This window comes from Cherax quadricarinatus, chromosome 57 (genome assembly GCF_038502225.1).
Source record: "Cherax quadricarinatus isolate ZL_2023a chromosome 57, ASM3850222v1, whole genome shotgun sequence".
NCBI lineage: Eukaryota > Metazoa > Arthropoda > Malacostraca > Decapoda > Parastacidae > Cherax > Cherax quadricarinatus.
Window position 1 is genome coordinate 6,297,656 of NC_091348.1, and position 14,575 is coordinate 6,312,230.

The following is a 14,575-nucleotide window of genomic DNA, read 5'->3' on the forward strand; positions in this document are numbered from 1 at the left end:
AGACAGACAGCCAAAGTCAGTCAGTCGGTCGGTCGGTCGGCCAGCCAGCCAGCTGGCCACCCAGCTGGCCAGCCAGCCAAATACATATTATACATGTTCCAGAATCGTTTCTCTATACTACTTAGGCCATAAGTTATAGGACATTCTGGCAGGATGACACTACCAGCGGTATCAAAAATGAAAGGATGTTGCACAAATGTTACACATGGGTTATTATCGAAGTTTTTTATATTTCCTCGACCACTTATGGCCACATCTATCACTGTCCACTTAAAACGAGTGTTAATATGACATGACATCAATGAATCCCTGGTGTTTGCCAAGCTATTTGCTCTAGCTGGCGCTCAATTGACTGGTGCTCTCACAAGGTACGAAGTGGTCCCAGATTTTTTTAATACTGTGCACACCGACTGTTAAGACCCATTCTATACTGACAAGGCATCTCAGGCCAATCATGTCAAATTTGGAGGCAGAAAAAATAAAATGTAGATCTACGTTTGGAGTGCTAGCGGTACAAATGTAGATCTACGTTTGGACAGTTTAAGGGTTATCTGAATATACAGTAACTACAAAGATAAACTGAAAAAATAATTAAAACTTCATTACACAAATATGGAATCGGTCCCTCAATCACATTCCATGTGTAAATTATAAAATATGTCTCATCTATATGCCATAGATTTTACCAATAATTCTGGTGTTAAATGAACATTTACAAGCAGTAATTTTCTGAATATTCTCAAACTTGCAATTTTCCCTACCTTAACCCGTAAACGCTCCAAACGTATATATACGTTCACTACCCCAGTGCCCCAAATATTTTGAAAAATAAAAAAATCTTTTTTTTTATAGAAAAAAAAGAGCACATTTTTCTTAGTGTTATAGGATAAAAAAATTTTTTTTTTAGGGTCAGTACTTACCGAGATATGAGGCCGCAAAGTTGGCACTTGGAGATCACCTGGCGGCAACATGGAGCGCTGCCGCTTGCAGAAGTGTTGCCGATATATCTCTTTTTCCATTTTTCATATTTTATATAATTTTTATGTTCTGATAATTACAATTTATAGTAGTTCTTGTCATTTCATACAATCTTTGTTCTGACACTAGTACAGTGGACCCTCGACCAACGATGGCATTTATAATGTTAAAGCTGACTAGCGATACATTTTAATGCAAAAATTTTGCCTCGACTAGCGCTAAAATACTCGACCAACGCGATTCATTCCGTTCGAGACGTGTCCATATGTGGCCTGCGCAGTGTTTACAAGCCAGCCACCGCGGTCGCATCCAAACATACAATCGGAACATTTCATATTATCACAGCGTCTTTAGTGATTGCACCTGCAAAATAAGTCACCATGGCCCCAAGAAAGCTTCTAGTGCCATCCCTGTGATAAAAAGGGTGAGAATTAGTATGGAAATTAAGAAAGATTTTGAAGGGTTTGGGGATAACCCTGAGATGCCTATGCCAGTTGTGGAATCCATTGTGCCTACTTCAAAGATTAAGGAAATGTGTGCAAAGTGGGTTGAAGTGCAAACCTTTGTGGATGAAAATCACCCTAACACAGCTATTGCAAGCCATGCTGGTGACTATTACAATGACAATGTTGTGGCCCATTTTAGACAAATCGTAAAGGAACGGTAGGTACAGAGCTCTATGGGCAGATATGTTGTGTGACAGAGGTCCATTGACTCTCAAGCTGGTCCTAGTGGCATTAAAAGAAGAAGGGAAGTAACCCCAGAAAAGGACTTGACACCTCAGGTCCTAATGGAAGGGGATTCCCCTTCTAAACACTAACACTATCCACACTCTCCCCTCCTCCCATCCCATCAATCATCACCAGATCTTCAATAAAGGTAAGTGTCATGTAATTGTACATGTCTTCTTCAGTTTGTGTGTATTAAAATTAATATTTCATGTGGTAAAATTTTTTTTTTTTTTCAATGTTTTGGGGTGTCAGGAATGGATTAATTTGATTTCCATTATTTCTTATGGGGAAAATTAACTCGAGTAATGATAATTTCGACTAACAATGAGCTCTCAGGAACAGATTAATATCGTTGGTCGAGGGTCCACTGTATTAGGTACTGAAATTGTACTTACATTGTCACAAGCACACTGACAGGTGGACATTTACACCTACCTTGGGCATTTACTATTGTCTTTGAATACATACAAAGTATGTATTCAAAGCAGCAGCAGCAGCAGCAGCAGCAGCAGCAGCAGCAGCAGCAGCAGCAGCAGCAGCAGCAGCAGCAGCAGCAGCAGCAGCAGCAGCAGCAGCAGCAGCAGCAGCAGCAGCAGCAGCAGCAGCAGCAGCAGCAGCAGCAGCAGCAGCAGCAGCAGCAGCAGCAGCAGCAGCAGCAGCAGCAGCAGCAGCAGCAGCAGCAGCAGCAGCAGCAGCAGCAGCAGCAGCAGCAGCAGCAGCAGCAGCAGCAGCAGCAGCAGCAGCAGCAGCAGCAGCAGCAGCAGCAGCAGCAGCAGCAGCAGCAGCAGCAGCAGCAGCAGCAGCAGCAGCAGCAGCAGCAGCAGCAGCAGCAGCAGCAGCAGCAGCAGCAGCAGCAGCAGCAGCAGCAGCAGCAGCAGCAGCAGCAGCAGCAGCAGCAGCAGCAGCAGCAGCAGCAGCAGCAGCAGCAGCAGCAGCAGCAGCAGCAGCAGCAGCAGCAGCAGCAGCAGCAGCAGCAGCAGCAGCAGCAGCAGCAGCAGCAGCAGCAGCAGCAGCAGCAGCAGCAGCAGCAGCAGCAGCAGCAGCAGCAGCAGCAGCAGCAGCAGCAGCAGCAGCAGCAGCAGCAGCAGCAGCAGCAGCAGCAGCAGCAGCAGCAGCAGCAGCAGCAGCAGCAGCAGCAGCAGCAGCAGCAGCAGCAGCAGCAGCAGCAGCAGCAGCAGCAGCAGCAGCAGCAGCAGCAGCAGCAGCAGCAGCAGCAGCAGCAGCAGCAGCAGCAGCAGCAGCAGCAGCAGCAGCAGCAGCAGCAGCAGCAGCAGCAGCAGCAGCAGCAGCAGCAGCAGCAGCAGCAGCAGCAGCAGCAGCAGCAGCAGCAGCAGCAGCAGCAGCAGCAGCAGCAGCAGCAGCAGCAGCAGCAGCAGCAGCAGCAGCAGCAGCAGCAGCAGCAGCAGCAGCAGGAGGGGGGGAGGGAGGAGGAGGGAGGAGGAGGGAGGAGGAGGGAGGAGGAGGGAGGAGGAGGGAGGAGGAGGGAGGAGGAGGGAGGAGGAGGGAGGAGGAGGGAGGAGGAGGGAGGAGGAGGGAGGAGGAGGGAGGAGGAGGGAGGAGGAGGGAGGAGGAGGGAGGAGGAGGGAGGAGGAGGGAGAGGAGGGAGAGGAGGGAGAGGAGGGAGAGGAGGAGGAGGAGGACGAGGAGGAGGAGGAGGAGGAGGAGGAGGAGGAGGAGGAGGAGGAGGAGGAGGAGGAGGAGGAGGAGGAGGAGGAGGAGGAGGAGGAGGAGGAGGAGGAAGAGGAGGTGAAGGAGGAGGAAGAGGAGGTGAAGGAGGAGGAGGAGGAGAAGGAGGAGGAGGAGGTAGTGGAGGAGGAGGAGGAGGAGGAGGAGGAGGGAGAGGAGGAGGAGGAGGAGGAGGTGGTGGTGTTTACGGGTTAAATTGGGATGTTAATGAACAACAATATTCCATTCTAGAGAATACAAATGGGACTAATTAAAATAAAATTAGAGAAACATTGCAACTTTGTCAGATTTCCACAATGCAGATTGTTTCAATGAAATAAAAGCCAATAATAACAAACACCACAAAAACAGAGGTCTAATAACAGTGATACCTGAACATGTAAAAGTGTGTCGAGTAATTTTTTGGCTGCTGTCTTTGCAGTAACAAGGTTCTTTTTATAGTGTTGATCAATCTCCCGCAGAAAGAGCTTGTGTGTGTTAAACTGCGGTAGCTGATTAGTTCCAACCATCACTTTTTGCAGACGTATTCTTCCCTCAAACAAAGAGTCATACAATGCTGCAAGGAGAATACATGAATATATCAAATAATAAAGTGTACAAGAAAATGTGTGGCTATGGTAAGTATTAGAAGTTACCGAAGAATATTACTCATTAAATCTTATGAACAGCTGATTTCTATATTTTCATGCCAATCATTCACATTCTTTCATTAGTATAGTTTCCTATATATTAGACTATAATGCCAAGACAATGCTACATATTATTTTTAGGGTTAAAGCAGTTTAAATAGTGTTAAGCACACTAAATAAATAACTGAGCTGCTGTATGTTATGTTGTCTGCCAAATGAATATTGTACAGTTGTCTAATCACAGAGTAAGAATTTCAGTACATACCCAGCTGGTTCTTCACAGCTAGACTCTTCTTTACTTCCTCACACTGATTCTCAGTGCTAAACTTCTTGAGAGAATCTTCTTGTCTATTTTGTGCTTCACTCTCTTTCTCTGCATCATCATCATCATCGTCATCCTTGTCATCATCACTCTCCTCCTCGTCTTCATTATCATCATCCTCATCTTCATCCTTACTTTCATCTCCCTCATCAAAATCATCAGCAAACTTACTAAAATCACCGTCATCTATAAACCTTAAAAGAGTATTCAGGAAGAACATTAGACGATGCTGAACAACTTACCATTAAAGAAAAAAAACATACAGTACAATAGTATTTGTGAAAATCTTTAGAAAAATTTCCTTTACTATACAGTATTCTAAATTTTCCATGCAATTTTCAGCAAATGCTGGACTGAAGAAAAGCACAGCGTCAGTACTGAAACTGACACTTAACATATGAATTTACTGTGTATTTAAATGATACAGATGCTAAATAAAAAGAAAACCATCTTATAGATACTAATTAACTTATTTCTACATTATACAGATGCTCAACTTACATTTCAACTTTATGATAGTGCAAAAGCAATTAGTTACAGGGCTTATTTGTTTCTTTGCTTATTTGATGACAGTAATTATTTATTTAGTTATTTATTTCGCACATTATTCATATCAGACTTACAACATTTTCAACTTATAATGGATTCATCAGAATGTTACCCTGTCATAAGTCAAGGAGCATCTATACTCAACAAAGTTATACAGTAGTATTTAACTGCACACAAACAATAAACAAGCTCTAGTTAATAATATAAACAAGAACCTTACTGTAGAATATGTAATATATAATATTAAGAATAGTACAGAAGAATGGAAAGTAACACGCAATCTATTCACACTTTGACATTAACAAGGTTGAAAATTTGTGGTATATTTTCAATGAACATGCAGTACAGCCTCTCCTCACTTAGCAACGACTTGGACTTACGATGGGCTCTCTGACCAGTATGCATATGTACCTAAATGATGTATATTAGAGTTGATTTCCTCTATTCTGTCTATTACAATATACAGTACACTACTGTATAAACATTTAAAAATATACTAAAAATGTTATAAATGGTGCAAAGGTGACATTTAAACAATATCAAAGATGGTTGACACAAACCCACTACCATTATAGTATGCTTCTTGCTTAATGACGAATTTGTTTACCTACGTGGTCTTAGGAACGGAACTCCGTCGTTAAGTGAGGAGAGGCTGTATTTATCATTTACATGGAGTAAATTTTAGGGAAAATATAACATGCTGTGGGTTCTGTCCTCTCCATCTTACAGCTGAGAATATGGGCGAGGCCACTGTCTTATGAAGAAGGCCTATTTAATCCTTTCACTGTCCATCATGTAGAACCAAGTCATTGAGGCCAGGGTTGCTAGCATAGTTAGTTCTACATCATGAGCTCAGCTCACTCAGATAAGCTGTGAGCAGTAAATTTTGGCATAGATATAAGAGAATGGGTCTGTGCATTGACTGTGCACAGTGAGTATGGTTTTAAAGTAGTGACTCTGAGGTGTTTTCTTGGATGGTGTTTATGGTTTTATCAGCTGTTTCTTGGAATCACTAGATAGAATGGAAGACATACTACTGAAATAGAAATATTTTGATCGGTTTCAGTAGTGGAAGTAGCTTGAAACTGAGCCTAAAGTAGCAGAAATATTAAATTTTTGCTAATACATGTATATCAGAGAATGGGTAAGGCCTCCTACAACCCCCAATCTGTTTTATGGGTTTTTAATAGGTTTGATTCAATTATTGGGGCACTGTAAACCACGACCAATCTTTCCTATATTATTATATGAGAAACAGAGTAAATCTTCGATTTTTGTGTCAACAAGAATCCAAAATGGAAGGCAAGTGTAATATAGGAGAGGCCTGGGATGTGACTAATGAACAGAAGAAATGTTGTTTTAGTGCCAGGAATATCTACATTGTTTATTATGGACTCTATTTTTACATAGGCATGTTTTTAATTTTTGTGTAAAATTGGCCAAAATACAGACTTCTGTGCACTTTACAGAGTAGATGAAATAAATGAATGGGCAGTTTCTTGTGCTCAGTTGACAGAACGGAAAGCATAATAGGAAACAGTTTTTTTTTCCCCATCATGAACTGAATGGGGAAAGATTTTTCATTATATGGTGCACACTCATCATACAGACCCATTCTTTCAAATCCAGGCTAAAATTTACTGCTCACAGATTATCTGAGTGAGCTGAGCTCATGATGTAGAACTACATCATGGACCCTGGTCTCCAAGACATATTTCTACGTGACAGAGAGGGAAAGGGTTAATCGATAATCAATTGTATTTTCATTTTTATTTTCCTCTGATTTACATTGTAATACCACTATGCCCTGAGGAAATTATAAGTAAAATAACAGTATTACTTCTGTAATAAGAAAAAATGCTGTGTTCCAACTTACGTAACACCTTCTGGTTCATTCTGAAGCTGCTTGTGTATTTGCTTTTTCATTTCATCCTCTTTTTCACTATCATCACTGCTTTCTTCACCTTCTGTGGAATTTTCATCAACTACTCCCTCTTCATCATCTGCAGTGTCCTCTTCAGTTCCATCATCATCCATATCATCAATAAGAAAGTATTTTGCAAGCTCAGGGTCATAATCATCCTCTTTATCCTTCTTCAAGTTTTCCCGTAATACCTTTTTCCCTTTGTAGCGAGGATCTTTATCGAGTTGAGAAGCTGCACTTCTTGCTCTTAGCTTACTCAGAGTTTGCTGATTTGGATCAGCTCGTTCACTGTCTGCTATGACATCCACAACTTGGGCTTTTGTTTCTATTGAGAAGAGAAGACAACAACAATAAAGTACATAAGAAAAATATTTCATACACAAAAATTATGAATGCTGGTGACCTCACCAGTGTTCTCTAGTCATAGAAAAATATTAAAGAACTCTCCTGACTGGCTCTGTTTGGAGGGATTGTGCTTTCTGGCAGGTGAGGAAAGTTGGCCTTCAGCAAGTTTGTCATTTTTTGTCACATTCAATGAGAAACAGAGCTTGTGAAGAGGAAAAGAGCTACAATAGTGTCCATAAAGAAGTCAAGATCAGAATAAAAGCAAAGAAGTGGCAGATAATAAATGGTTACAATAGATTTCTATTGAAGTAAAAAAACTAAATAGGCCTGAGGGCTCAATTTTTGAAATTGCTGATGTGAGTAAAGGGATTCTAAAAGAAACCGAAGTATAACACGTGGTATACGTATATGGGAAAAAATATAAAACCCTATGCATAATCTCTGAGATCAGTGATATAGTCTGAATAAGAGAAAAGTAATAGAGAAAGAAAATAAGAAAAGAATCAACACTGCAAATGTACTATTAACGAATTAGTTTTCTTAATGCAAGACATAGGTGTATTTTCATGGAGCTGGTACAAATGTACTAGTTTACAGGATAAACAACATGATATCAGTTAATGGGAATAACCCCATTATCTGCCTTAGTGCTGGAGGCAATGATATTGAAAGCAACAGGGTTGAAGAACTGCTGGCAAAGTATAGGACAACTATTGATCTAATTAGGTCAGAGGGAGGGGCCCCAATCATATACATCTACCATTCTGTCAAAATAGGAGGTGAATTAATGTCTAAAGCAAATGGTGTAAATTGCTGATTAGATAAGCACTGCAAGCAACTTGCAATTCCATTCACTAACAACTAGGATAATTTCTACAGCAAACATTATATGTACGCAAGGGATAGGGTGCATCTTTCTGGGAAAGGGGTGATAACATTGGAATAAATGCTGAATATATCTATCCAGAACAAACAAAAAATTTTCTTAAACAAAGTTTCCAATTGTTGCTTGTGTCTCTATCAATTACAACTTGTCAATATTCCCATACCATCTACTTATATCTGGGAATTATGCACAGTACCTATAAATCTGAAACCAAGAGAGCAGTGCCGAAGCATCCACAATAAATTTATGGACTGCTTGGATTTATATATATAAAGAAGTACAGTAGAACCCCTGATTTGGTATCCGTAGTTTCAGTTATCCACAGTTTACTGTGGCCCAAAAATAACCCTTAATTTTGATTAATAATGGCCCAAAAATGCAAAAGTAATGACACTAGCAGTTTTTCAAAGCCTAAAAGAAGTCGTGAAAAGGTGCTACTTCTAAACTTATTTTGCATAATTTATTAATTAAACTTTATGATAGGTATTACCTGGAGTTTACCTGGAGAGAGTTCCGGGGGTCAACACCCCCGCGGCCCGGTCTGTGATCAGGCCTCCTGGTGGATCAGAGCCGTATGTATGTGAACGAAAAATGACACATATAAGGTTCGTTACTATCCACGGTTTCAGGTATCCACAGTAGGCCTTGGAATGTATCCCCCGTGGATACGGGGGCACTACTGTATGAGCAAAAGGGAGCCAAAGATTATGCTACTTAGTGAGGCCCTCATTTGGATTATGCAGCATAGTTCTGGGCTATAGTTTACAACTACTACTGTTACTTGGCAAAACTCAGATAGTATTAATTTACATTTTACACTACATAGAACCTATGTACATCACAAAAGTAAGTATTTCTTGTGCAAGCAGACCTCAAGTGCCAGAGTTATTTTTTTCTAGGCAAAGTTTCGAGTCCAAGTTGTTTAGGATATCTTCCCAGCTTGTTTCATTTAGGACATGGTTGACTTGCTCCCATTGTATCTTTCTGTTACTGAAGTTGAATTTTGTGATCACACAATCACAGTTTGTGGGACTAGTGTTGGTTTCTTCAGACAGAGGCATCACTGTTAGTCATAAGCATAAAGCCAAATGATTAATTTTTTTTTTTTTAATATTTTCTATTTCCAGTGAGAATGTGTTGCTTAATGTCCTTGAAGCTCTTGAGCAGTGACTTTGTAATAGGGAATAAGTTTTTAATATTATATTACCTGTGGTGCAAATTTTGAAGGAACATGATTCATAAACAATTCTTGAAATCATATATTTTACAATACCTAAAAATACTGACATGTTTACCTGGAGTTTACCTGGAGAGAGTTCCGGGGGTCAACGCCCCCGCGGCCCGGTCTGTGACCAGGCCTCAATTTCAACCTCAAATTTGGAATCAGTGTCTTACATTACATAAAAACACACTTATCTCAGTAGCAGACCTAACATAATTTTTGTTGTCTGGAGAGTTTACCTGGAGAGAGTTCCGGGGGTCAACGCCCCCGCGGCCCGGTCTGTGACCAGGCCTCCTGGTGGATCAGAGCCTGATCAACCAGGCTGTTGCTGCTGGCTGCACGCAAACCAACGTACGAGCCACAGCCCGGCTGATCCGGAACTGACTTTAGGTGCTTGTCCAGTGCCAGCTTGAAGACTGCCAGGGGTCTGTTGGTAATCCCCCTTATGTGTGCTGGGAGGCAGTTGAACAGTCTCGGGCCCCTGACACTTATTGTATGATCTCTTAACATGCTAGTGACACCCCTGCTTTTCATTGGGGGGATGGTGCATCGTCTGCCAAGTCTTTTGCTTTCGTAGTGAGTGATTTTCATGTGCAAGTTCGGTACTAGTCCCTCTAGGATTTTCCAGGTGTATATAATCATGTATCTCTCCCTCCTGCGTTCCAGGGAATACAGGTTTAGGAACCTCAAGCGCTCCCAATAATTGAGGTGTTTTATCTCCGTTATGCGCGCCGTGAAAGTTCTCTGTACATTTTCTAGGTCGGCAATTTCACCTGCCTTGAAAAGTGCTGTTAGTGTGCAGCAATATTCCAGCCTAGATAGAACAAGTGACCTGAAGAGTGTCATCATGGGCTTGGCCTCCCTAGTTTTGAAGGTTCTCATTATCCATCCTGTCATTTTTCTAGCAGATGCGATTGATACAATGTTATGGTCCTTGAAGGTGAGATCCTCCGACATGATCACTCCCAGGTCTTTGACGTTGGTGTTTCGCTCTATTTTGTGGCCAGAATTTGTTTTGTACTCTGATGAGGATTTAATTTCCTCATGTTTACCATATCTGAGTAATTGAAATTTCTCATCGTTGAACTTCATATTGTTTTCTGCAGCCCACTGAAAGATTTGGTTGATGTCCGCCTGGAGCTTTGCAGTGTCTGCAATGGAAGACACTGTCATGCAGATTCGGGTGTCATCTGCAAAGGAAGACACGGTGCTGTGGCTGACATCCTTGTCTATGTCGGATATGAGGATGAGGAACAAGATGGGAGCGAGTACTGTGCCTTGTGGAACAGAGCTTTTCACCGTAGCTGCCTCAGACTTTACTCTGTTGACGACTACTCTCTGTGTTCTGTTAGTGAGGAAATTATAGATCCATCGACCGACTTTTCCTGTTATTCCTTTAGCACGCATTTTGTGCGCTATTACGCCATGGTCACACTTGTCGAAGGCTTTTGCAAAGTCTGTATATATTACATCTGCTTTCTTTTTGTCTTCTAGTGCATTTAGGACCTTGTCGTAGTGATCCAATAGTTGAGACAGACAGGAGCGACCTGTAATTAATGGCCTAAATCTATCAATTACGCTTCTACTGGTACAGATACAATTACAGTTTCACAAATTTAGGTTTTTCATGCCCTGGTAGGTAATGATCTTGCTGTACACACTGAGTGTTTGTGTTTCGACCCCCGGCAAGGGTGGAAACATTGGGTGTTTCCTTACACCTGTTGTCCCGTTCATTTTGCAAACAAGTAGGTACCTGAGCATTAGTTGACTGGTGGGTCGCAACCTGGGGGACAAGACTGAGGACCCCAATGGAAATAAGACAGACAGTCCTCGATAACGCACAGACTCTTTCGGGTTATCCTGGGTGGTTAACACTCTGGGGCTAAAAGTCCAAACAAACTCATATATCGTATTTCTTACAACTTCTTCTTGATTCACCAGTAATGTTACTATCATACATAGTAACATAAGTGCAAATTACCTAGGATAACCCAAAAAATTCAGACCCCAAAGTCGGACTTATTTCCATTGGGGTCCTTGTAATATCCAATTATTTAATAACTACCTGTATGTACAATAATATATGTGAATTGGGCTAGCCTAAATAAATAAAAATTTACCATGATTGTCTTCATCATCAACGTTGAATGAAGCCGCTGGGTTCAGCAGATATTTCTCAACATACGACTTTAAGGCGCCAGCCATAATTTAACAAGAAATGTCACAGTAAAGTACGTCTTTCTGACATATGTGGAGGCACATACAATTTTTGCTTCACTATCGATTACTGCCAAAACAAATAAATATCCCACGTCACAGAATCCACAGCCAACGAACGGTGCACGCTGTTAGTGTTGTTGATATTAAGGGCAGCGCGGCCCGAGGAGTCGTATACAAACTGTCCAGATGCTCACTGAACCCTTTAAATAAGATTGGTTCGGACTTTCAGCCTGGGGAAGGGTTAGCCACCTAGGATAACTCAAGAAAGTCAGTGCGTCATTGAGGACTGTCTTATTTCCATTGTTGTCCTTCAATCTTGTTGTGTCAACAGTGATTGCCAGGGTTTGGGGATTTGGTACAAGACTCACGAAATCGTAATGACACGATTGCAAGCGAACCATACTACGGGTGGGGATAGAACCCGCGATCAGAGTCTCAAAACGGCTTTGAGGGGACTTGAGATAGAATTCGTCACGGCCACGTTAGCTGGATATTCGTCTGTAAAAACTTGCATTTGTGGTCACAGTGGTGCCTATGCTAACCTTTCTATGGTGTAGAAATATACCTAGTTGGACGAATCTTATTGTGGCTAGCTGGTCCAGTGGCTAACGCGACGGTCTGGAGTTTTGAGACTCTGATCGCGGGTTCTATCCCCGCCCGTGGTATGGTTTGATTTGGTACAAATAAATTTCCACACTTGCCTCCCAGGATCCACACCACACCAGTCGACTAATACCTAAGTAACAGGTGAACGGGGACGGCATGTAATAATAACAATATCTTTATTTCTACAAGTACATGTACAAGGCCTAGCCAACATCAGTGACATACTACTATATAGAAAGCCACTTGTTATTACCTGGAGTTTACCTGGAGAGAGTTCCGGGGGTCAACGCCCCCGCGGCCCGGTCTGTGATCAGGCCTCATGGTGGATCAGGGCCTGATCACGCAATCCAACGTACAAACCACAGCCAGGCTGGTCAGGTACCTACTTTAGGTGCTTGTCCAGTGCCTGCTTGAAGACAGCCAGGGGTCTATTGGTAATCCCCCTTATGTATGCTGGGAGGCAGTTGAACAGTCTTGGGCCCCTGACACTTATTGTGTTGTCTCTTAACGTGCCAGTGACACTCCTGCTTTTCATTGGGTGAATATTGCATCGTCTGCCGAGTCTTTTGTGTGCAAGTTTGGTACTAGTCCCTCTAGGATTTTCCAGGTGTATATAATCATATATCTCTCCCTCCAACATTCCAAGGAGTACAGGTTCAGGAACTTCAAGCGCTCCCATTAATTGAGGTGTTTTATCTCAGTCATGCGTGCCGTGAAGGTTCTCTGTACATTTTCTAGGTCAGCAATTTCACCTGCCTTGAAAGGTGTTGTTAGTGTGCAGCAATATTCTAGCCTAGACAGAACAAGCGACCTGAAGAGTGTCATCATGGGTTTGGCATCCCTAGTTTGGAAGGTTCTTATTATCCATCCTGTCATTTTTCTAGCAGATGCGATTGATACAATGTTATGGTCCTTGAAGGTGAGATCCTCCGACATGATCACTCCCAGGTGTTTGGCGTTAGTTTTTCGCTCTATTGTGTGGTTGGAATTTGTTTTATACTATGATGAAGTTTTAATTTCCTCACGTTTACCATATCGGAGTAATTGAAATTTCTCATCGTTGAACTTCATATTGTTTTCTGCAGCCCATTGAAAGATTTGGTTGATGTCCGCCTGGAGACTTGCAGTGTCTGCAATGGAAGACACTGTCATGCAGATTCGGGTGTCATCTGCAAAGGAAGACACGGTAAGTAAGTAAGTAAGTTTATTCAGGTATACACAAATACAGTTACATAGAATTATAATACATAGCAGCATATGTGTAGAGAACCTAGGATAACCCAGAAAAGTGGCTGTGGCTTATATCCTTGTCTATGTCAGATATGAAGATAAGAAACAAGATGGGAGCGAGCACTGTGCCTTGCGGAACAGAGCTACTCTTTGTGTTCTATTTATCAGGGAATTGTAGATCCATCTACCAATTTTTCCTGTTATTCCTTTAGCACACATTTTGTGCGCTATTATGCCATGGTCACACTTGTCGAAGGCTTTTGCAAAAGTCTGTGTATATTACATCTGTATTCTTTTCGTCTTCTAGTGCATCTAGGACTTTGTCATAGTGATCCAGTAGTTGGGACAGACAGGAGCGACCTGCTCTAAACCCATGTTGCCCTGGGTTGTGTAATTGATGGGTATCTAGATGGATGACGATCTTGCTTCTTAGGGCCCTTTCAAAGATTTTTATGAGTTAGTTTAGTTTAATATGTTTATTATGCACCCCATACCCATCCTGTGGGCGGTAGTCAAAAGATTACAGAGGTACATAATTGGTCCAGGGACTGGACTCCAAAGTTTTGATAGCTGAGCAAGTTACAGAGGTAATGAACTCACAATTTACAAAGGTAATGAACTCACAATTTACAAAGGTAATGAACTCACAATTTACAAAGGTAATGAACTCCAGGTAGGTCTGGTCACAATCATGACAAGTTACAAAGGTATTTACAGATTACAGAGGTACGTAATGGGTCCAGGGACTGGGCCCCCAAAGTTTTGATAGATGTACTGGATACAAAGGTAATGAGCTCACAAGTTACAAAGGTAATGAATTCTGTAGAATGGTTACTTACGTTTATACATGGCTACAATCATGAACAAATTATAGAGTAATGAGCAATTCACACTTCCACACCCGGTCAAAACTGTAATGAGTTATTGGTGCAAATATTGATTGTTGAGTCACACACACCACACACACACACACACACACACACACACACACACACACACACACACACATATATATATATATATATATATATATATACAAATTCACACACACACACACACACACATAAACACACACACACACACACACACACACACACACACACACACACACACACACACACACACACACACACACACACACACACACACACACACACACATAAACATACACACACACACACACACACACACACACACACACACACACACACACACACACACACAAACTCATACACACGCACGCACAC

At 41.8% G+C, this 14,575-nt stretch overlaps 1 protein-coding gene across 1 annotated transcript in view; it reads right to left on the reverse strand.

The window, feature by feature from the left end:
* Aatf (Apoptosis antagonizing transcription factor) overlaps positions 1–11,616 on the reverse strand; it is a 34,654-nt gene extending 23,038 nt beyond the window's left edge. The window contains exons 1-4 of the mRNA XM_053783176.2: positions 11,393–11,616; positions 6,772–7,144; positions 4,290–4,540; positions 3,767–3,951 (exon numbers count right to left, since the gene is read on the reverse strand). Coding sequence (XP_053639151.1) covers positions 3,767–3,951; positions 4,290–4,540; positions 6,772–7,144; positions 11,393–11,477 — 894 coding nt within the window. The 5' untranslated portion in view covers positions 11,478–11,616. The remainder of the gene's footprint in view (positions 1–3,766; positions 3,952–4,289; positions 4,541–6,771; positions 7,145–11,392) is intronic.
* Between the last annotated feature and the right edge of the window lie 2,959 nt (positions 11,617–14,575).